The sequence below is a fragment of the Peromyscus eremicus genome, chromosome 4 (assembly GCF_949786415.1).
Source record: "Peromyscus eremicus chromosome 4, PerEre_H2_v1, whole genome shotgun sequence".
NCBI classification, from domain to species: Eukaryota; Metazoa; Chordata; class Mammalia; order Rodentia; family Cricetidae; genus Peromyscus; species Peromyscus eremicus.
This window is the reverse complement of record NC_081419.1, coordinates 127745569-127768974: the sequence shown is the minus strand read 5'-3', so window position 1 is coordinate 127768974 and position 23406 is coordinate 127745569. Positions and strand designations below refer to the sequence as shown.

General features: G+C 50.2%; 1 protein-coding gene across 1 annotated transcript; it reads left to right on the top strand.

The window, feature by feature from the left end:
• Positions 1–12587: 12587 nt before the first annotated feature.
• Positions 12588–23049, top strand: E2f1 (E2F transcription factor 1). Its single transcript, XM_059261690.1, has 7 exons — positions 12588–12842; positions 18025–18115; positions 18432–18651; positions 19352–19504; positions 21057–21171; positions 21266–21485; positions 21585–23049. Exons 1-7 carry the CDS (start codon positions 12588–12590, stop codon positions 21830–21832), a joined length of 1302 nt encoding a protein of 433 aa, XP_059117673.1. The 3' UTR covers positions 21833–23049.
• Positions 23050–23406: the final 357 nt, after the last annotated feature.

The following is a 23406-nucleotide window of genomic DNA, read 5'->3' as shown; positions in this document are numbered from 1 at the left end:
TCTTTTCACATTGTTCCCTTTGACCGCTCTGTGAGTGCATTTGGTTTATAAGAAGCAGGCTTTGAACCCTCCGTTCTCCCGAACTAGAACACCGCGTTCCGCCTCCCAGAATGGAGCCCATGTCACGACAAGCTGTGGCTTCAGACCATCCTTTTCTTTGACAAATTAGATTGTATTTATAAAAAGAAAAGTTTTTTTTTTCCTCCTTCTCTTGTCTTGTTTCAGATTCCTAGGGAGAGAATGCCTTACTTCAGCCTTGAAGGGCATTTTGGAGCAAGAGTTTTGACGTTAAGCAGAGGCAGGAGAGGCCAAACACGCCCAGGCAGAGGACAAAAGAAAGCAGAGCTCTCTACTGAGTGTCTGTTGGAGAAATCTTCTAAACACAGGGGCCCTGGTTTTTTCCGCACCAGGACTCTGCTCAAGAGCTCCCGTGGAAGTCGTGACTTAGAAAGCGGACGGAGCTGCATGCAGGTCCTGGCGTGAGTACCACCATCTCTGTCCTCTTTACTCTTCCAGGCTTCTCCCTGGGGCCTGGGTGTCAGCTGAGAGTCAGGAGCAGGGCCAGGCCGCATCAGCTCTTTAGATACTTCTTTTGGAGTGCCTTTGTTTATGTCATGAATTCCTCTGGCATCTGTGGGAGTCTGTCATCCCCTCTCACAGTGTGGTTTCCAAAACCCATGCAAGCAAGTACATAGAGCCAGGGCCGACAGAGCAGGCTGGTCTCAAAACAAATAAACAAACAAACAAACAAAAAACCCAAGACACCCCCTCAAAACAAAACCACAAAACCTAACATCTAATGGAATATCAGAAAATTGTGACCTCAAAGATGTAATAAACACAAGCAGTATCTTAGATAAAGCAGCTAGTGTGACACATGGAGGCAGAGCTGTGAGTTCCTGTGTGTGTATATGCAATGCCGGGGTTTGAACCCTTGTACCTGCAAGACAAGCAGTCTACTACTTGAGCTACATCCCCAGCCCTGGAAGAGCTGTAATTTCTGTTGCCCATGTAATTTCAGCATTTAGAAGGTAAAGTAAGGTGACTCATGAGTTCACGATCATCCTCTGCTACACACAGTGAATTTGAGGCCAGTGTCTTAGATTTTTATTTCAGTGATAAAACACCATGACCAAAAGCAACTTGAGGAGGAAAGTGTTTATTTCATCTTCTAACTACTCAGGTCACTGAGAAAGTCAGGCAGGAATGAAAGGCAGAAACTGAAGGGAAGCCATGGTTTGCTCCCCCAAGCTTGCTCGGTTTGTTTTCTTATATACCCAGGACTGCCTGCCCAAGGATGGCACTGTGACCCTAATTAGTCTTATCAATAAAAATCAAGAGCCAAATATCAGGGTAATAACCTGAAAGAAGAGAAGCAAAGGAGCAGCCACTAGAGACTTCTTACCTCTTCGAATCCTCAGACAGAAAGGGGGCCGAGATCCTGTCTCCACTTGCCTTATATTCTTGTTTCTACTTCCCAATTGTGCTGGGATTAAAGGTGTGAGCCTCCCAAATGCTGGGATTAAAGGTGTGAGCCTCCACCCCCTGGCCTCTATAGTTAACTAGTGGGTAGCTCCGCCCTCTGATCTCCACGCAAGCTTTATTTGTCAGAACACAAACAAAATATCACACAACAGCACTGGCCCCTGCCAGGTCAATCATTAATCAAGAAAATGTGCCCTGTGGACACGCCCACAGACCAATCTGATGGAGGCATTGTCTCAATTGAGCTGCCTTGTCCCAGGTAACTCTAGTTTGTGTCAAGTTCACAACAAAACAAAACAAACAAACAAAACCTAACCAGGACAGCCAGTCTGGACTACATAAGGCCATCTCAAAAGCCAAATCCCAGCACTCGGGAGGCAGAGCCAGGTGGATCTCTGTGAGTTCGAGGCCAGCCTGGGCTACCAAGTGAGTTCCAGGAAAGGCGCAAAACTACACAGAGAAACCCTGTCTCGGAAAAAAAAAAAAAAAAAAAAGCCAAAACCCAAACCGAGGGACTTAGTGGTTAAGAGCTTGTACTGCTCTTGCAGAGGACTTGAGTTCGATTCCCAGCACCACACCTGATGCCATGAGCATCTGCACACACAGGCACACCTTCCCTCAGACATATACAAAATTAAAAATAAAATATTGTGGGGGCTGGGTGTCATGGCACACACCTTTAATTGCAGCATTTGGTGAGTGGGAGGGCCTGTGAATTCAAGGCCAGCTTGGTCTTCATAGTGAGTTCCAGGATAGCCAGAGCTCTGTAGAGAGACCTTATCTCAAAGACAAAAGAAAAGTAAAATAAAATAATTCTTTTTGGGTCAGGAGTGTAGCCCAGTGGTACAGAACTTGTCACTTGCTTAACCAGTTGTGACTTATGAATATTATTTTATTAAATTTTAAATATTTTATTATTATGATATCCTTTTATTATTTTAGTTTATTATCATTTTGATGGGATTTTGAGATGAGCTCTCATTATGTAAACCTGATTGATCTAAAATTCACTGTATTAGACCAGACTCCCTGAATTCAGACATCCCCCTCTTCTGCCTCCCAAATGCTGGGTTATAGCTGAACACAATATACCCTCCTCTTCCTCCTCCTCCTCTTCCTCCTTCTCTTCCTCCTTTTCATTAAATAACAAAATCTAGCTGGTTGCTGCCACACATATCTATAAATTCAGGATTCAGAACTAAAGAGATAGCTCAGCAGTTAGGAGCATGTATTGCTCTTGCAGAGGACCCAAGTTCAGTTCCCAGCACCCACATCAGGTGATTCACAAACACCTATAACTCCAGCTCCAGAGGATTTGATGCTTCTGACTTCTATGGCCACCTGCATTCACATGCACATACCTCCCCCAACACTTATACACATAATTAAAAATAATAAATCACCAGGCATGGAAGTGGCAGCCTACCTTTAGGAAGGTAGATCTCCACGAGTTCGAGTCCAGCCTGGACTACATAGCAAGTTCCAGTCCAGCCAAAGTTACATGAGACACTGTCTCAAAAAACACAAATACAAAACAAAACAAACCAGGCAGTGGTGGTGCACTCAGGGAGGCAGAGGCAGGTGGATCTCTGTGAGTTCCAGGCCAGCCTGGTCTACAGAGCAAGTTCTAGGACAGTCAGGGCTATACAGAGAAACCTGTTTCAAAAAAACAAAACAAAAACCAAAAAAAGCAAACAGAACAAAATGAAATAAACAAACAAAATCTTTTAAAATGTATATATAACCCCAGGACCTCAAGGTGAGGCAGGAGGATCACAAATTCAAGGCCAGAGCATGCCAGTAGCAAGAGCCTATCTCTTTTTCTAGGTGTTTTTTTTTTTTTTTTTTGAGACAGGGTTTCTCTGTGTAACAGCCCTGGCTGTCCTGGAACTTATGTAGACCAGGCTCGCCTCAAACTCACAGTGATCCACTGAGATCAGAGGTGTGCGCAACCATTGCCCCTCGCAAGATCCTGTCTCAAAAAACAAAAACAACCAGTAAACTAGAAAGGAATAAAAGAGAAAAAAAGCCCAGGCACATGCTTGTAATGCCAACACTCAGGAGTTGGAGACCACATACTTGGGGCTAGCCTGGAAGACATACTGAGTTACAGACCTGGACTACATAGTGAGACCCTTTCTTAACAACAGCAAAAATCCAAACCAAAAATAAAAAAAACTTCTATGACTTAAAGGTATGGCGAGCCTAACCTGGATCCCTGCAGTAAGCATGACATGCTTAGGGAAAGCACCCGGCTTCTGCGAGGGCCTGCCTGCCAGGGTGATGTGAGTTACCTTTGGGAAAGGCTTTTCTACCTTTGCATGAACAACCACACACAGGAGCTCAGGGGGCCAGCAAGAAGCCCTGTGGTCCAGGGTGTCCTGGACCAGGCTTAGGTGGCCGCAGCTCGTGAAGGAAGAGTGGGATCTGGGGTGTCCTTGGAGAATGGCACAGTGCTTAGGAAGGGTGGGAGAGAGGAGGGTGTAGTGACTAACCTCCATGTCTCTCTGCTTTGGGGTTTGCCTCCAGCCAAAAGATAGGCCCTGGACCTAGTGCCCCCGCCCATTCCTCGTCAATCCTCTCCTGCCCTTCATGGCCCTTCTGAGGCCAGCCGCCTACCAGGCCCCTGGCATGCCAGGCTTCGCAGCTGGCCCTGATTGTCATTGCTCCCCAGGGAGTCATGGGAACACACTCCCCCTGCCCTCTTCACCCCCCTCTTCCCAGACAAGGCCAGGCCCTAACAATGCCCCCTCAGCCAGCCAGTGGCCTGGACACAATGCCCCTGTTTCGGTTCATTGCCAGCCCCGGGAGGCCTGCTGGGTTTCCTGGCCTGTTTGGCATATATATAACTCTGGCTTCCAGAGGAGATTTTTTTTTATTATTATTATTATTTAAAAATGGTATGTGGGCGGGGGTGGGATGGGGGCTGGAGGGCTCTGGCTTTTCCTCTGAATATCTTAATATATTCTAAAATGTCTTTCTCTCCCAGTGCTCTGCCCTCCCCACTCTGCTCCATAGCCGTAATTGTCATTCGTCTATGAACCTGGGGTCCCGCAGGTGTCGGCTACAAAGAGAAAGAAAAGATGGTTGCCCCATCGTGGCCAGCTTCTGCTGATGCCGAAGGCCATGTGGTAACCTGAGGGCTCACGGCATGGCAAGCGCTGGCCCTGCGCGTATGTGTGCAAGGGACGGAGGCCGGAGTCTTGCATAGGGTGAGCGTGGGTTCTCCCGCTGATATCATCTCCAGCCCTACCTGGCATTTGCTCTAAATTGTAGCTCACTCCCTCTAAGAAGCCATTCCAGATCTAAGATACATCATTATTTTGATTCCCTAAAAAGGGAAAGAGGGGCTGGAGGTGTAGCTGGGGGGCAGGGCACTGCCTAGCGTGCGGCATGCACGGGGTTTCCTATTCTCAGCACCAGAAAGAGAGGAGAGGAGGGTGGGAGTATTGGGGGGGGGGCGAGAGTATTAGAGAGAGTAGGAGAGAGAAAGGAGGAGGGGCGATAAAGAATTTCAGAGATGTTAAAATATGAAAACGTTTCAGGACCCAGGTATGGTGTGCCCATCTACAATCCTAGCACTTAAGAGGGAGAGACCAGAGAATCAGGAGTTCAAGGTCATCCTCAGCTACATGAAACCCTTTGTCTCTCTGCTGTCCCTCTGGGGAAGGTCCAGGATCAGTGGAATAGGGGCTTGTCTCAGTGCCACACTCCAGTGTCCTCCAAACATAATTCCCCCTCCCTGTCTCTGGGCCTGGCTGGGACTCACAGGGGTTGACAGGTAGGACGGGATTATTTTAACAACTCTCCTGTTCTTCAGGTGAACAGAAGTAATTTTTCTTTTTCTTTGTGGAAACTTCAAAATGAGAAAGTAGAGAGACTGCCTCAGTCTCCATCGAGTGTGTGTGTGTGTGTGTGTGTGTGTGTGTGTGTGTGTGTGCATACATGAGTGGGTGCTTGAGTTGAGGTCTCATACAGCCCATGCTGATCTTGAATTCACCATGTAGCTAATACTGGCTTTGACCTCCTGATCTTTCTGCCTCAGTCTCTCACGAACTGGGATTATAGGTGTGCACCATGTTGCACACTTCCATTGGAAGTGGCTCATCTCCATTTTGTACACCGATATCTATATATTTATCTGTTTCCAGAAAGAGCCTCTCTCTGTAGCCTTGGTTGGCCTGGAACCCATTATGTAGACAAAACTGGCCTTGAATTTGTAGAGATTCTTCTGCCGATACCTCCTGAGTGCTGCCATGACACCCATCGAGAATATATTTTTAACATTTATTTTTATGGTAGGGATGTGTATGTGAGGTTAACATTCTCTTCTTCCTTGATAGGGATTCTAGGGATCCCTCTGATAACTGAACTCAAGTCTTTGTCAGCAGGCCATGTCACTGGCCTTATCTCCATTCTTTCATTATTTTTGATGGTTTTTTTTAAAGGTTTATTTATTTTATTTTATGTATATAAATATTTTGATACCCTGTCTCAAAATTTTTATTTTATTTGTGTGTGGGTGTGTGTGGGGGTGTCCATGGAGGGCTGGATCTCCTAGAACTGGAGTTACAGAGGGCTGTGAGTGGACCTAAGTAGGTGCTGAGAACCAAGCTCAGGTCCTCTGGAAGAGTAGTACATACTCATTTTGTTTGGTGTGGTTTGGTTTGGTTTTTTTAAGACAGGGTTTCTCTGTGTAGCCCTGGCTGTCCTGGAACTCACTCTGCATTCCAGGCTGGCCTCAAACTCAGAGATCTGCCTGCTTCTGCCTCCCAAGTGTTAGGATTAAAGGCTCACACCCTCTAAGCACATTAGGTACTGTTCGAAGGATCCGGCAGCTCGTTCACTACAGCAACAGCCCTATCAGACAAACATTATTATTATTGTCATTATTTTATTACCCCTGTTGACAGATGAAGAATCAGAGCCGTTGGCTCTGAGAATCTCCTACCTTATCCATGTGCCCTGGTCAGGGCAAGCATGAAGTCACTCTGTATGGTTTTCCCTCTCTCCTTGGAGAGGCATGATCCTCAGAAGTTTATCCCACTGAACACATGGGCTGACTGACGGCCAGAGCTGCACAGTGACCGACCCCAGGAATGTCCACTTCCTCTGTACCCCCATATCTGTGTCTTATCCTTCATGACCTGCCAAGGAGAGAAGCTGTGCTGGAACCAGTCAGTGCCCATGCAGTATCATTTCAGTAGTATTGTGACATTTACTCTGTGCCCCACAAGGCACTGTTCATGCGGAGTTGCAGAATCACCTGGAACATCAGGGCAAGTATGGTCACAGTCATGGAGCAAGGCAAGCCGGGAAGTGAGTATGGTGATGGGGGTGAGGGGGGGGGGGGCTGGACACGGCAATGACCCAGGAACTGCTTAGTGCCTCGATGGCCGGGTTAGTATTGCCAACTATGACAGATTTTGGTTTTGTTCCATTTTGTTTGAGACAAGGTAGCCTAGGCTAGCCCTGAACTTGCTATATAGCCAAGGGATAACTTCACACTTTTGGTCCTTCTGCCTCCACCTCCCTCCCTAGTGTTGGGATTACAGGTGTGCATCGCCACAAAGAGTTCTTTTTTTTGTTTGTTTTGTTTTGTTTTTGTTTTTTCGAGACAGGGTTTCTCTGTGTAGCTTTGCTCCTTTCCTGGATCTCGCTCTGTAGACCAGGCTGGCCTCGAACTCACAAAGATCCACCTGCCTCTGCCTCCTGAGTGCTGGATTAAAGGCGTGCGCCACCACCGCCCGGCACCACAAGGAGTTCTGTGCAGAGCTGGAGATGGATCTCAGGACTTTGTGCATGCTGGACAAGCACTCTCACCAACTGAGTTACAGCCCCAGACTATTGCTGGTTTTATCAGAAAGCCAGATGCTTGCATTTTTACATTAAACCATTCGGTGAGCCGGTTTGAAAACTTCCCTCGCCATGTCTTTTCATTTGACCCTGACACCCCTCTTAGAACTGTTACCCCACATTCCAGGGGTGGGTAATGTGCAGCCCTTCCAGGAGTAACTCACTGTCCCTTGTCATCCAGCCTGGGGTGAGCTGGGCTCTGCTGGCTCCGAAGGCTTCCCTTTGTATGAGACGACCTCTCCAGTGGGTAGGGGGCCGACTCACCCAGAGCTGGCATGGTGACAGAACATCTCTAGGGACAGTAAACTGCCAGTCAGTGCAGCATCCTGGGATCACTCAAGAGGAACGAGGAATCGCAGATGCAAAACTCCCCACCGCCTTCTGCCAGGACTCAACAATGGATGTCTCTGTGCCCCTTAATAACATGAAGTCACCATAGAGACATTTCTCCTAATTATGTATTCCTTGTAATGATGGGACACTCATGTTTAGAGTCTTCTTTTTTCAAGATAAGAATGTATATTTATGGGAGATTTGTGTGGAGTAAATAGCTTTAAATCATCCCTGCCACTTGTCAAACTTTTTAATGAGCATATTGTGCAGGTGCACGGAAGTAATGCTGCAGTCTCTCACTGGCCTGCAGCCTCCAGGTGTCTCGAATGCATCTGCTTTACTCCTGGCTTCCCAGCTCCTACGATGGCAAGCACACACTAGGTGTTCAGTAGATATCCATGGAATGAGCGAGTGTGCTTCAAGGGAAATAAAGTGAACCTTGGTCACACAGCCCAGGATTCCTGCATAGGTCTATCTGAATGTATGGAGTGAGAGAGCTAGCCACTTACTGCTACACAATTCTGCATCGTTTGTTTGTTTATTGTTTGTTTTTCAAGACAGGGTTTCTCTGCGTAGCTTTGTGCCTTTCCTGGGAACTCTCTCTGTAGACCAAGCTGGCCTTGAACTCACAGAGATCCGCCCGGCTCTGCCTCTCGAGTGCTGGGATTAAAGGCGTGCACCACCACCTGGCCCATTCTGCATCTCGGAAAGAACTAAAGGCAAGATGTCTCCAGGCAGAAGACACAGGCCATGGACTCCTTTAGAGATGAGGTTGGTGTAGATGGTGGTAGGTGTAGGTACCTACTAACCAAGCCAGAATCCACCCTAATACCCTTTGGAAACCATACATTATATCCTGATCCTGGTTCCTGGGACATTAACAGGGAATGGCAAATATCAAGGGCAGCCCTGGATTTTTCAGAGGAACAGGCTAAGTTTCCACCTCAGTTTGCTGTGTGACCTTGAGTTGTGAGGGACCCTCTCTGAGCCTCTTCCTTTCTGCATCCTGCAGATAAAAAAGCTTCACTCATGGGATTATGAGGTTGAAAGGAGACAACCAATTGAAGTGGCTGCCCAGTGATGATGGATTAGTTTTTGGACGCTGGTGGGCCTCAGGAGAACTGCTGACATTGAGAACAGCCTTATCAGAATCTTCCAGGCTCTGGGCCAAGGGGCCCATCTCTCCAGCCCTTTCCAGTTCTCTACTATTTATTAACGGATCCAAAAGCCCTTATCTCATCCTCATTTTCCTTTGGGGAATTTTGGCCTTCACCCCACACTCCTTTCTGCTGCTCGGGACCTGAGGGCTCATGGGAATGAACGAGGACCCTTCTGTCACCTCAGATATGTATTTCAGGGTTTGCTTGTTTGTTTGTTTGTTTGTTTGTTTGTTTGTTTTAAAAGATTTATTCATTATGTATACAGTGTTCTGTCTGCACATATGCATGTGCAGGCCAGAAGAGGGCACCAGATCTCATTATAAATGGTTGTGAGTCACCATGTGGTTGCTGGGAATTGAACTCAGGACCTCTGGAAGAACAGTCAGTGCTCTTAACTTCTGAGCCATCTCTCCAGTCCGTTTTTGTTTTTTAAGAAAGGATCTCATTATGTAACTCTGGCTAGCCTGGAACTCACTCTGTAGACCAGGCTGGCCTTGAATTCACAGAAATCTATCTGCCTCTGCCTCCTGAGTGCTGGAGTTAAAGGCATGCACCATCTTGCTTAGCATAAGAGCTGCCCCCTCTTTATAATAGGGTACTAAGATTTTTTTTCCCTCTGTGGCCCAGCTGCCCTTGAATGCCCAGATTCAAGTGATCTTCCCACCGCAACCCCCGGAGTACCTGTGACTCTAGGCTTGTGTAGGATATATAGTTGAATATTTTGGGAGGGGGAGGCTTTGCAAAGCCTCTGGCCTTGGCCTCTCCAACCCTGGGTAGTATAGCTTTTTAACCTACTAGGTAAACACAGTTTAATCATCATAAAATGGGACAATATTATGTTTCCCCCTCCAGCAACCATCTTGATCCTTGATATATAACAGATGCTCAGTAAGTGTTTGTTGAATGACTATTGAGTAGCAGAAGGCTTTTCAAAAGCGAGTGTCATTCTTAATGGGTCCCTCAGGAAAGCCCAGAAAAAGGAAGTGCTCCATCTGGAGCGAGAATGTGCCAACCTCTCTCACCCTCCGTCAGTGTCTGGCTTGCTTATGTTGAATGAGATCTAGCCCTCAGCTTCTCTATTGTGTGTGGTGTGGGGGATGAACAGCAGTCACGGGGGCAAGCGGACCCCAGGGCTGGGGGTCCGATGTGGGCTGGATTCTGTCATTAGCTGGGTTCACAAGCACTATCCCTGAATGAGCCTCATTTTCCCATCTGTACAGCAAGAGACTCATGTGCTCTTGTGGTCCTTCCCAGCTCTGACACATTCCAGGATTTGCAATGAGTAATTTCACAAACTGTTCATGAGAGGGGGAAGGAGAGACACTCCTGCTATTTTCCAAAGCACCTCATAGTCTGTAGAATACTGTCTAGTCCTTTATGCCCTCATCTCACCAAGTGAGGAGGCTGAGGCAAGGTCTAGGTGCTCATTCTTCACAAGAAACTGAACTGAAAACCATCCTTGACAGCTTCAACATGCTTATTTTAAAACAAGAGCTCATGTAGCCCTGGCTGCCTATGTAGGCAAGGATGGTCTAGAACTCCTGGTCTTCCTGTATCTACCTGCTAGGGTGTGCAGCTATGCCCAGCTATAGGAACTGTAATTTTTGCCTCCACTCCACATGTTTATTATAAAGGTATGCCATTATGTTTTCAAAGATCAACACATCATCTGGAATAGGCACAAATGTTCTTTGTGTTTTTTTGTTTTAAGGTCTTATTTATTTATTTTTGCTGTATATAGCCCAGGCTGTCCTGGGACTTAAGCTCTTCTGGCCCCTGCCTTCTAAATGCTGGAAATACAAGTGTATTTCTTGAGAAGTTGCTTGCAAAATGCACATTCCTGGGCTCCTAGAGATTCTAAACTGGATCTGGGTGTGGTGGCACATACCTGTAACCCAAGCACTCAGGAAGCCGATGCAGGAAGATTATCTTGACTCAGTTTGGGCTGCATAGCAAGATTCTGAGTGAGCCGGGCGTAGTGGTGCACCCCTATAAATCCAGCACTTAGGAGACAGAGACAGGTGGGTGTCTGAGTTCAAAGCCAGCCTGGTCTACATAGTGAGATCCAGGGCAGCCAGAGCTACATAGTGAGACCCTGTCTTAAAACAACAACAACCAAATAAAACAAAAAACCAGCCAAAAAACCCAAGAGGTGGTGTGGCGGGAGATGGGGGTGTGGGGGAAGGTAGGGATTGATTTTAAGTTGGCCAAGCTGGGGTGGCCCAAAGTTAACAGGTATTTATTTCGGAAGCCTTGGAAAATCATAGCCTCCTGTCACTGCCTTGCTCATCTCTGCCCTCAGCTTCCATTTCTGTCATGCCCAGAAAGGGTATGAGAAACAACCCCGATGAGGTCAACCCAGAGCAGTGTGATCAGAGTTGGGACAGAGAAAAAGGGGCATGGGCCAATGGAGCGAGTAACCCTGGGTTGAAAGCCCCCTGGAGGAAGCGCTGCTTACACACGGGATGGGGACGGGACGTGGGGACTTGAATGTTGTCAGCTACTCTTCTTGTGGTCACCCGCCCCCAGTACAGGAAGCTTGTAGGTCTTGTTAAACCTTTCACATCTCTGTTCCCAATGTTGGCACAATGCCTAGCCAAGAGGACAATACTGGTCAGATGGGCTGACCTGAGCAACGAGAAATGCTGCTGGAGATAGCCCAGAGCCTCCGGATTAAACGCACGTCCATATGCATCCTTACCACCCCTGCACTGCCCTACCGCCCTACATGAGGTCTAATGTGGAGATTATTGAATGGCTGACTCTCTTCACGTTCTGCTGTTTCTGTTTTCCTCTTTCCTTTTCACTAAGTCAGGAGTCAAGGTCTGGACTGAGGAGGGGGTACTGAGCAGGCTCTCAGACGTTTCTGATTTTTAAAGACAGGGTCTCACTGCGTAGTCCAGGCTGGCCTAAAGAAGATCCGCCTGCCTCTGCTGTCCAAGTGCTGGGATTAAAGGCCTGTGCCGGTGTGGAGTGAGCAAATGAATGAACGCAAACTGGGCGCCAGCTACTGAAGGAATTTAAGCTAAAATCAGACTGAGGTCAAAGCCATACTCCCTACCCATTTCCCGGCACCCCTCTTGGGCTTGGCTTCTAGGTGACAGGGATAGGGAGGAGCACACGATCTGTGAGCAAATGGCATAAATGGATCTTAGGACCGGAGATGTGGCTGAAGCGAGCTTTTGGAGGTGAGCCTAAGCGCGCAGAAGAGACAGTTTCTGGAATCTGAGCTGAGGGGGTGGAGGCCACAGGTTGAGAGTCGAGGGGTCATGTGGCATGGGGAGACTGCGAGACGTGCAGAACCGAGTGCGAAGTTTGTTCCCTTCGCCAGGCCACGCCACCCACGGGTAGGCGGTGGAGGGGGCGGGGTCCCGGCGCCCACGCCTCCTGCGGGGCACGCCTGGAGGCTGTGGGGACAAGGAGCCCCCGCACCGCCCGGACAAAGCCTGCGCGCGCCCCGCCCCGGGATTGGCCGCCCCGCCCCGGGTCCCGCCCTCCATCGCCGGCCCGAACGCTGCAACCAATGTTCGCCACCGGCGCCGCCTCCGTCACAGCCGCGTCGACCAATGGAGGTGGCGCTCGGCGGCGCGTGGCTCTTTCGCGGCAAAAAGGATTTGGCGCGTAAAAGTGGCCCGGACTTTGCAGGCAGCGGCGGCCGGGGCGGAGCGGGATCGAGCCCTCGCCGCGGCCTGCCGCCATGGGCCCGCGCCGCCGCCGCCGCCTGCCTCCCGGGCCACGCGGGCCGTGAGCGCCATGGCCGTGGCCCCCGCGGGCGGCCAGCGCGCGCCGGCGCTGGAGGCCCTGCTCGGGGCGGGCGCGCTGCGGCTGCTCGACTCTTCGCAGATCGTCATCATCTCCGCCGCGCCCGATGTCGGCGCCCCGCAGGTCCCCGCCGGCCCCGCCGCGCCGCCCGCCGGCCCCCGCGACCCTGACGTGCTGCTCTTCGCCACGCCGCAGGCACCCCGGCCCGCGCCTAGTGCACCGCGTCCCGCTCTCGGCCGCCCGCCGGTACGGACCCTAGGCGCGGGCGGGGGAGGGGCGGGCTGCAGCGCTGGGCGGCGCGGAGCCTGGGCTGGGCCTCGGGGCTCCGCCCCGGGGCGCGCGGTGACAGACTGCCTGTCCCGGTTTGCTGCGCCTTGCTCTGGGCCTCAGCGTTCCTCCTCACCAGAGCGTCGGATCCGTTCATGATAATGGGGTTCACGTGTATTCAGCTGGTGCTGGCTTAGTGCACGCCCAGCCTTTGGCACACTTAGAACCTCGGCCAACATTCTCAGTTCTGCTGGGAGCTGGGTGTTGTCACGTGCCCATCTGCCGGAGGGAGGAACTGAGGCCCAGACAGGGAAGTGCTTCACGCAGCTGCAGGTGGTGGGGCTGGTATTTTAACTGATGTCTGTTGGCTTGGCGCAGAACTTAGGGCTGGGTAGTGAGCGCGGTTGCTTGGGAGAGGTGAAGGAGGGTGACTGATGGAGACCCCTTGGGGAGACCCCTCCTTAGTGCCTCGATATTGGATTGCCAGGTGCAGGCCTAGCCTTGCAGGCCTCTGGGGATAGGCCTCCTGGCTGGGAGGCCTTCTCTGCAGGGGCGGGGTGCTGGGCCAGCTGCTGCACCTCTTCCTCTGCACGTCCTTCCATCTGCCACCCTTCCAGCCCCTGGTTGCCATGGAACTTTATTAATCAGGCGGGCAGACCCCGGAGCCTCTGGAAGACTGGGTGGGCTGGGCCCCTGAGATCTATGGAAGGGGCCTCCAGTGCCTGGAGAGAGGAGACGTGGGAGGGAGATCCCTGGATAAAGTCTTCACTTATCCCTGAACAGCAAGCAGCTCAAGACCAGTTTAGGCTGGGGGCCTAGAAAAGGCAGCTGAGTCAGTGGAGAGTGGAAGCTTGGAACTTGGATCGGAGCAGGGGCGGGCGCCGGCACAGGGTGTGGGCCACCAACTTTATTGTGGGGGTGGAGCAGACAGGAGGGGGGTTCTCAGCGGGGGGCTTGGAGCAAATGGAAGGGGCAGGGCCTAGTACCCAGAGTAGAAGCTGTTCAACTGCTGAAGGGGTGTGGGTGGCAGCTGGTCCCTGAGGCATCTTGGGAAGGCCCATAGCCCCCTTGGCCCAGTGCCCAGTGCTGCCTTCCTTCCGGAATCACCAAGATGCTAATAATAATAACAACAATAGCAGCTACTATTGTTTTAAGGATGTTTCGTGTGCTAGGCTAAGCGCATCACCCACTTAACCCTGTGGGCCACCCTTTTTGACCCTTATAGATGGGGAGGCTGAAGCCCAGAGATGGTGGAACTTTCCCCAGCCATTCAGGCAGGGAGTGGTATTTCCTGATTGTTAATGGCCCTTCCTCCCAGTGAGAGCCGGCTTGTATTTGGTGGGTCAGCTAGCTTGCCTTCCACATACTCCAGGGGCCTGTGCCTGCCTGCAGGTAGGAGCTTGGGGCCTGGACAGGTAGTCTGCATTTGACCAAACATTCCATTCACTCCAGTTGGCTTAGTGAGTCCCCATTACATGCTAGGTGCAGAGGTAGCTGAGGATCCCCTGCCCCCATGGTACTTAAGGGCCGGCAAACATTTTCTGTGGGAGAGGCTGACAACATCCTGGAGCCAAAGGCCGGGAGTGTGGATCTGGATTTTGGCCTCTACTGACTTTGCTCTGGCATTTTTGGGGGCAGCCCTTGAAATAAGCTTCAGGCTTGGCTTCCACCCAGCAAGCACTTGTTGAATGCTTCCTGTGTACAGAACTCCGTGCAATTCAGACATTCCCTTTTTGCCTTGCCTGCCCACCTCTACCTTGTCATGGCTCTGTGTGTGTGTGTGTGTGTGTGTGTGTGTGTGTGTGTGTGTGTGTGTAGATCCTATAGGGGGAAAGTGGAGACAGGAGAATTGCCACAAGTTCAAGGCCAGCCAGGGTTATATAATGAAACTTTGCCTTAAAAGTAAGTTTTAAAAGTAAACTTGCTCTATTATGACAACTAGAGTTTGGATCCCGGCACCCACATTGAGGTTGTAGATGCCTGTAACTCCAGCTTCAAGGGATTTGATGGTGTCTTCTGCCCCATGCCCACATGTTCACATACACTCATTCATACACAAATTTCTTAAAAAGTTAATTAAATAAAAATATATCAAAATACAGTCTATCTTGGTTTATTGGCATATCTTACAATTTAAGCAAGTAAGAATGAGGATCCCAACTCTTGAATTCAAAGCCAGCTGCACTACAAAGACCCTATTACAAAATGGTAACAGTGAGAAGCTGAGGCTTCCCATTACACACGTAATACTCGTTTACTATAGCAAGTATGTAGTATTGTACATTAGGTCTATAAAAAACCATTTGTAGCTCAGGGCTCTTGTTTTAGAGGTAACATTTTTATTCTGTGTATACCTGGCTGGTCACTGCCTACGTAATGCTGTTGGGGATTGAACCCGGGATTTAGTGTATGCTGAAGAAGTACTCTGCCGTCCTCAGAATTTTTTTAATAGTTCTAAAAATTGCTGTGAGCCAGGCGTGATGGCAGTACTTACAAAGTAGAGATATAAGGATCAAGAGTTCAAGGCTTTCCTCAGCTGCAGATCATGCTGGAGGCCAGCCTGGGCTGTTTGAGACTGTTCCATGTTCAGACAGAATGTCGTTCTCGTCGCCCAGAGGAGGCAGCAGTCTGTCCTGCTCTCCCATAGAAGTCTTCCTGTTTCTGAAGCACACTCTGTTACAAACTGAACTAGAGAACAGCTGAGATTTTTTTTTTTTTTTAAATATTTATTTATTTATTATGTATCCAGTATTCTGTCTACATGTATGCTTACAGGCCAGAAGAGGGCACCAGATCGAATTATGGAGGGTTGTGGGCCATCATGTGGTTGCTGGGAATTGAACTCAGGACCTCTCAAAGAGCAGTCAGTGCTCTTAACCACTGAGCCATCTCTCCAGCCCCCAACAGCTGAGATTTTTAATCCAGGAAAGGACCGTGTGTGTGTGTGTGTGTTTGTGTGTGTGTGAACCTGTCACAGTGGTTTCCTTGCGTGTCTGTGAGAGCATTCTGTGTTGGCCTGGGCCTGCCTCCGTACTTCACTGAGACTGCATGCTGTTCCAGGGGCTAAGTAAACAGTTTTTGTGGCCCTTCCTGTGGATGGGTGTTTGAGTCATTCAGCTATTTTCACTAGCGAGTGTCTTCACCTGTGGCTTGTAGGATCCTAGTGCTAGGGTGTTCTAGAGAGGAGTGATGAAAACAGGCATCGGTTTGAGCCCCTTACTTGCCTTTAGGGGTCAGCAAGGGCCAGGATACTGGGGAGAAGGTATTCCTGGCTAGTTTGTATATCAGAGTCTTGCTCCTGGGTGGGGCTCTGTCAGCCCATTGGGGTGCATATCTTGGGTTTCTCCCTGGCTACAGGTCTATCCCAAGATGGAGAGCACCATAGATTCTGCTATCAGAGAAGATTTTGGTGAGGAAATGTATGGGAAACAGTACCCTGCCCTGCACAGACAGCATAGGATGTCTGCCTGCTTGTGATCCTCTTCCTCACAGGTTGTCCTGTTTTGGCGTGAGAGGGTGGGGAGTCTGGTCAACCCATGTTGATTGGCACTGAGACCTGTGGCAGACAGTGATGCAGAGGTGCATTGGATCCAAGGACACTCTGAGGTGGAGGCAGTAAGCAGGAAGACAGACAGCTCTGTGCAGTTTGTAATGGATGTAGTCAAAGGCTGGGCTTGAGGCAGTGTAGAGAGAAGGGTAACATCACTTAAGTAATTGTTAAGGGTCCCGCTGGAGGGAGCTACGGGTGTGAGGAGAGAGGCATAGGCTAAGCCTTAGAGGCAGGGATCGGGAGAAGTCCATCTCAGCAGTTCTCGTGAGGAATGCTGTTGGAAGGCTTTTCTGAGGCAGAGATGTGGAGGGAGACCAGTGTAGGGACAGCTGGACTGTCCAGTGGGAGGGTGATAATGGCTGTGGGTAGAATTCTTGGCAAGTGAATGTGACAGGTGGTGGGCCAGGTTGGACGCGGCTTTAGTTGAGAAAGGCCTGTGGCTGGCGAGAGGACAGCAAGTCTGGTCCCGTCAGGGTGGCTTGAGCTATCTGTCCGTGGGATTTCAGGATCCTTTCCATCTCCGCGTGTCTAGCCTAAACCAGAGGGCATGGAGATGAGCAGCTTGGGGTCTTCCTCAGACAGATCTGGGTGGGAACTGTGGCTCTGTCACTTCCTGACTGTGATCTTGAACATGGGTTGCTTTAATCTGCAAAGGGAGCCATTGGGGTGGTGTCAGTCCACAGGCACCAGCTGCTGCCATGGTTAAAGATGTGTAAATGAGTTAGAAACTAGAGAAGTGACTTACTTGCCCGGGGGACCTCTACCCTTCCTTGGTGGCTTATTACGTAGTCTCTGTGGGCTTCTAGCCTTGTCCTCATCAGAAAGCATGACTAAGACTGCAAGATTTGCTTCCAAGCTTGTGATGTTCCTCCTCACCTAGAGGGGTTCTCAGCTCTTCGCCTGCAGGGCTTATCTTTGGGGCTCCGTGAGGTATGGCACAGCAGCTTTTCTCCTGCCCCTTGCCACCTGATCCAAGGAGCTCCAGGACCTCAGTGACCAGTGTCAGAAGTGACACTGTCCGTTCTGGCTAGCATTTAAGAGGAAGGAAGTTAGCACTTGTCTTTGAAAGAAGTTCCAGAAGTAGGAAGTCCTGGTGGCGCGTGCCTGTAAGCCCAGTATTTGGGAGATAGAGGCAGGAAGAAAAGTAGTTCAAGGTCATCCTTGGCTACACAGTAAGTTTGAGGCCAGCCTGGGTTAAATAGTGAGACCTTATAGTTGTAGGAACTGAGGAGACTAAATGGTAGCTTCTATGTTAGTATACACAAGGCCTTCACTTTAATCTCTAGCATTCCAGCGGTGATTTTTTTTCTTTGCTGATGTATTAAACACACACACACACACACACACACACACACACACACAACAACCAACAACAACAAAAAAAAAAAAAACACACCTGTTGGACCTAAAACTTGAACTCAATCTTCAGTCCTGCACTTGAATGATTTGTAAGGTAGGATAACCCAATGCTGTGTGCCTTAGGATCTGTCTCTGCTCGCAAACCTAGGCATCCTAATAGAGAAAAAAAGACTGGGGTACCAAGCCCTTAGCAGAGTCTTTTGTGCAGTCTCACTCCTGGTTACTGGGCATCTTCTTGTGTTTCTGCTACAGGTGAAACGGAGGCTGGATCTGGAAACTGACCATCAGTATCTGGCTGGGAGCAGTGGTTCCTTCCGGGGCAGAGGCCGCCACCCAGGGAAAGGTGCTGGTTGACTCTAGCTTCTCAGGCCCAGATTTGGGGGTGGGCATGCTTGTAGACTCTGGGGCCCCAGCAGGCAGCCGGAATGGCTGGCTGACAGGACTTCCTTGGGCCTTGGAGGTGGGGAGTTCCCCAGCCACAGAGGAATGCTTAGGTTGGCAGACAGCAGCCACAGGGCCTTTCTGCTTGGCCTGACTAAGAGGAAGGAGCCCTTTGCCTCCCACCTCATCCTGCCACTCTGCACCGCTGGGGAGTCAGGCCTGTTGGGGGCAGGCTGAGTGTTTGAGGAGCCCTGCCTAGCCTAACCCCTGCCCCCCAGGTGTGAAATCTCCAGGGGAGAAGTCTCGCTATGAGACATCATTAAATCTTACCACCAAACGCTTCTTGGAGCTGCTGAGCCGCTCAGCTGATGGTGTTGTTGACCTGAACTGGGCAGCTGAGGTATTGAAAGTGCAGAAACGGCGCATCTATGACATCACCAACGTCCTGGAGGGCATCCAGCTCATTTCCAAGAAGTCCAAGAATCATATCCAGTGGCTGTAAGTACTGACCAGTTGCTGGGCTGGTGGCAGCCAGACCAGGCCTGCAGTGGCTTCCCACATTCCTGACAGCTGGGAAACCAAGGTCTGAGGAGAAGTGTCTTCCCTGGGGTGATAGATACACAGATCTATCAGGTCCAGCTCCCTATAGCTATACGAGGTGTCTCATCCAGTAAACACACACACACACACACACCCCTGCTGAAGGTTTCCTGTTCCTTTTCCTGGTGCTGCCCATTTTTGGACCACTGTGCAACTACCATTCCAGCTTTTGCCGTCATCACTGAGGTCGGCCTTACAGATGTTTTAAGTTTTGTTACGACTTCCCCTTGTATTTCCCTCTCTCCCCAGGCGTCCTGCTGCCCCCTCTGGTACATCTATATCTGCCTTCTTGGTTTTTGATAGATCATTCTTCATTCTGTATTGTTTCTCTTCACTTGACGGTGTGTCTTGGTGGCATTCCATGGCACGTGTGTGGTTTCCTGGCTCCTTGGTGGGGATATGTAGGTGTTTGCTGACAGACCAGGCATTTTACTAAGCCCTTGCCAGTCTAACTTGGAGCCTAGCTGGGGAGCAGAGCCAGAGCGGGGAAGAGCTTGCCTACTTCTCACAGAACAGTGGCGGTGGCAGGCTGCCTTGAGTGCCAGGGCTGGTGGATGGAGGGCCTGAGGACTGCTAGCCCTTCACCGGCTTCCCACAGGGGCAGCCACACTATGGTGGGGATCAGTAAGCGGCTCGAAGGCCTGACCCAGGACCTACAGCAACTGCAGGAGAGTGAGCAGCAGCTGGATCACCTGATGCACATCTGTACCACGCAGCTGCAGCTGCTTTCTGAGGACTCAGACAGCCAGCGATATCCTTGCATTGGCCAGGGAACATGGCGGGCAAGCTTGGCCAGTGGTGGCACCACACTGAGACTAGAGAGGTTACCTAGGGCTCTGGATTCTAAAAGATTCTGGGTTTGGAAACAAGACCTGGCTTTGCATTTACTCACCATAGGACACTGAACAGATTACTTGGCTTTTATGGGCCTAAGTTTTATCTGTAAAAGAGGGTGGTAATATCCATTTCCATAATTGTACATAATAAAAAAAAAACTGGATGGTGGTGGTGCACACCTTTAATCCCAGCACTTGAGAGGCAGGTGGATCACTGTGAGTTTGAGGCCAGTCTGATCTACAGAGCAAGTTCCAGGACAGCTAGGGCTACACAGAGAAACACTGTCTTGAAACACCAAAAAAAAAAAAAAAAAAAAAAAAAAGGAAAGAAAGAAAGAAAGAAAGAAAAAAAGAAAGAAAGAAAAAGGGCTCATGAGATGGCTTGATGAGTGAAGGTGCTCTTGGCCAATCTTGGCCATCTGAGTCCCCAGTGGAAGGAGGGAACTAACTCCTGCAAGCTGTCTCTGACCTGTACGTGTGTACACACACATCCCCTGTGGCATGTGTATGTGTACACAAAGACACACAAAGTAATAAGCTTTAAAGTAAGTAATACGTTTTAAAAGAAGCCCAGAACTGGAGAGTTGGCTCAGCAGTTAAGAGCACTTGTTGCTCTTGTAGAGGACCCAGGTTCAATTCTTTGCATCCACATGGTGGCTCACAGCCATCTGTAACTAGTCCTAGTGCATCTGATGTCCTCTTCTGACCTCTGAAGGCAGGAGGTACATATGTAGTGCACATACATGTTGGGAAAACAGTCATACACAGAAAAGTCCAGTGGTACACAACCCTTGGAGGCAGAGGCAAGTAGATCTCTGAACTCAAGGCCAGCCTGGTCTACATACTTCCAGGCTAGCCAAGGATACACAATGAGACCCTGTCTCAACAAAACAAAGAAAAGCCCAGTATTCTGGTGTGTGCTTGTAATCTCCAGACCAGGTATGAGGCAGAAACTGCTACATATTCAAGACTAGTCAAGGCTGTATAGTGAGACTGTCTCAATAAAAATAATCACAGGCCACTGGACTATACAGTGAGACCTTGTCATCAAAGAGAAAAGCTAGTACCAGTAATGACAAACCTTTCATTAGTCATTGATTTAGTGCCTGATTGTAGCTTCAAAGTTAAGACTTTTTCATTCACAAAAAGAAACTTCATTAGAATGTGTTTTTTTAGTGAATACCATTGATTAACAACAGCAAGGTTGTCAAAAGCAATTTCCATCTCCCAGCCTGGAGACCTGCTGAGCATTTTATGTGGAACTGTCACAGGCAGCCATTAGTTTGGAATTAGATGGGTAGGTAGTCTCACTGTACAGATGTGGCAGTTGAAGCTTGGGAATGAGGCTCTGAGCACTAGGCCTTGTGAAGAAGGAGTCAAGACAGAGTGACTAGGTAGGTGTGGGCCCTGCTCTGTGGGCTGAGGGAGGGGTTCCTCAAAGGTCAAATGCTCCTTGACTCTCCCAACCCTGGCCTATGTGACCTGCCAGGACCTTCGTAGCATAGCGGACCCCGCGGAACAGATGGTCATAGTGATCAAGGCCCCTCCTGAGACCCAACTACAAGCTGTGGACTCTGCGGAGGTGAGAATTGTGACCCCAGGCCTGACCAAGACAGGGTGGGCTGGGCTGATGGTCACCTGGGCCTCAGTTTACCCTGCTTGCTGCCTCCACCCAGACGTTTCAGATCTCTCTTAAGAGCAAACAAGGCCCCATCGATGTTTTCCTGTGCCCTGAGGAGAGTGCAGGGGGGATCAGCCCTGGGAGGACCCCGTGCCAGGAGACATCGTCTGGGGAGGACCGGACTCCTGAGCCTGGCACTGCAGGGCCTCCACCATCACCTCCCTCCACATCCGCGTCCTTGGATCCCAGCCAGTCCCTGCTAGGCCTGGAGCAAGGTAGGTAGGGGCAGGTCCTGTTCTCCCATTTGGGCAGGTAGTCGTGGCAGCTCCTTTCCTGCCGGGCCATCTCTAACCTGTAATGCCTGCTTTCCCCAGAACCAGTATTGTCACGGATGGGCAGCCTGAGGACCCCCATGGAAGAAGACCATCTGTCACCGCTGGTGGCTGCTGACTCACTCCTGGAGCATGTTCGAGAAGACTTCTCTGGACTCCTCCCTGGGGAGTTCATCAGCCTTTCCCCACCTCATGAGGCCCTTGACTACCACTTTGGCCTAGAGGAGGGTGAAGGCATCAGAGATCTCTTTGACTGTGACTTTGGGGACCTCACCCCTCTGGATTTCTGACAGAAGCCTAGGGAGCCTGGGCGTCTGGAGATGCCCACCCTGGCTGCAGCTTTGGAGCCTCCTGCCCTGGGCCATCCTTCCTGCCTCATTGGAAAAGCACGATTCATACCCTCTTCTCCGTGCAGTAGCTTCTAGCTCTGGGGTTTGGCTGCTGCCAGATTGAGCAGACCAAAAGGGGAAGGATTTTGTATGGGGTGTGTGTGTGTGAGTGTGTGTGTGTGTGTGAGTGTGTGTGTGTGTGTGTGTGTACCGGGGAATGAAGGTGAACACATCTGTATGTGTGCTGCAGACACATCCTGGTGTGTCCACGTGTGCATGTGTGCGCATTGGGGTGGGGTTGGGCTCTAACTGCACTTTCGGTGTCCTTGCTGCAGAGGCCCTGTGAGGCCCAGGGTGACTGCCTGCTCCCAGAATCCTGTGTGTCAGTCAGGCCAGGTGGGGCAGCTTGGCTGGCTGGGTTTGCAGGGCAGCAAGAGCACTGCTTAAAGGTTTTCCGATCGAAGCTTTAATGGAGCGTTTATTTATTTATCGAGGCCTCTGGCAAGCCTGGGGAATAAGCTAAGGTGGGAGGGATATGGGGCTAATGCCCCAACTTCCTATACTCTGAAGCAAGGGCAGGGTCCCCTAAGCTGGGTTTTTCCCCCCTTTGCCCAACCCCAAAGGAGCTGAGGCCCAAGCAGTTTATTTATTGGGAAAGCGGGAGGCGGGGAACAGACTGACAACCATGGATGGGTTGGAGAGATGGTCCCCTATTAGGAGGTTGTACCAGCACCCTAGCTGCACCCATGTGGATTTGAGTTGGAAAAAGTGGGTGAGGGCCTTCACTGACACAGTGGACAGGAGGGTGGGTGTGGGCCCCCTAGTGGTCGGAGTGCACCTCCATTGTCCTCCCCACCCTCCAAACTGCACTTTGATTTGTTTCTTAACAGTTCTGTTCCCTCCTGCTTTGGTTTTAATAAATATTTTGATGGTGTTAGGGCTGGGTTTGGGACTCTATGCCGATGTGAGGCTAGGGTCAAAGGGAATGCTCAGTTCCCTGTTCCTATCTGATTTAATTTCCTTTCTGTATGTAACCACTTGAGAGGAAGAAAACTGACCCAGTGACTGGTAGGAAGTCATGCATATTATCTAAGTGCAGAAAAGGGAGTGTTAGAGTCGGCTTGCTGTGCGCCTTCCGGACATTTCTGAGCATTAGTAAAGATGCAACACACAGTGAACTGTATTTGTGTCAGATGCTTTTGTGTGTGCGTGTGTCTCGCTGTACCTGCAGCATGTGTTCTGGGACTCTTACAAGTGAGAAAACCAAAGTTTCTTGGAAGAGGTGATGGGGCTGAGATCTGGGAGAAGGGAGCAGTGACTGGGAATCCATGAGTGCGTTAAACCCTAAGTCCTTTGAGCAAAGCATTTACAATTCCTTTGGCCCTTGGGGGCCGCCTATGACTGACAGATGCCCAGAGGTGACGAGCTTGTGGGTGGGTTTGACCTGTTACGGCTCCTGCACTTACAGCTTTGACTGCCCACACCAGACTGCGTGGAGCGCCTGGTCCTGAAGAGCTCCTGGCAGGCTGTCACTG

Coding starts and splice junctions, on each gene's coding strand:
- E2f1 (XM_059261690.1), top strand. CDS start 12,588: ATGGCCGTGGCCCCCGCGGGCGGCCAGCGCGCGCCGGCGCTGGAGGCC. Junction 12,843..18,024: donor CCGCTCTCGGCCGCCCGCCG/GTACGGACCCTA, acceptor TTTCTGCTACAG/GTGAAACGGAGGCTGGATCT. Junction 21,172..21,265: donor AAGCTGTGGACTCTGCGGAG/GTGAGAATTGTG, acceptor GCCTCCACCCAG/ACGTTTCAGATCTCTCTTAA.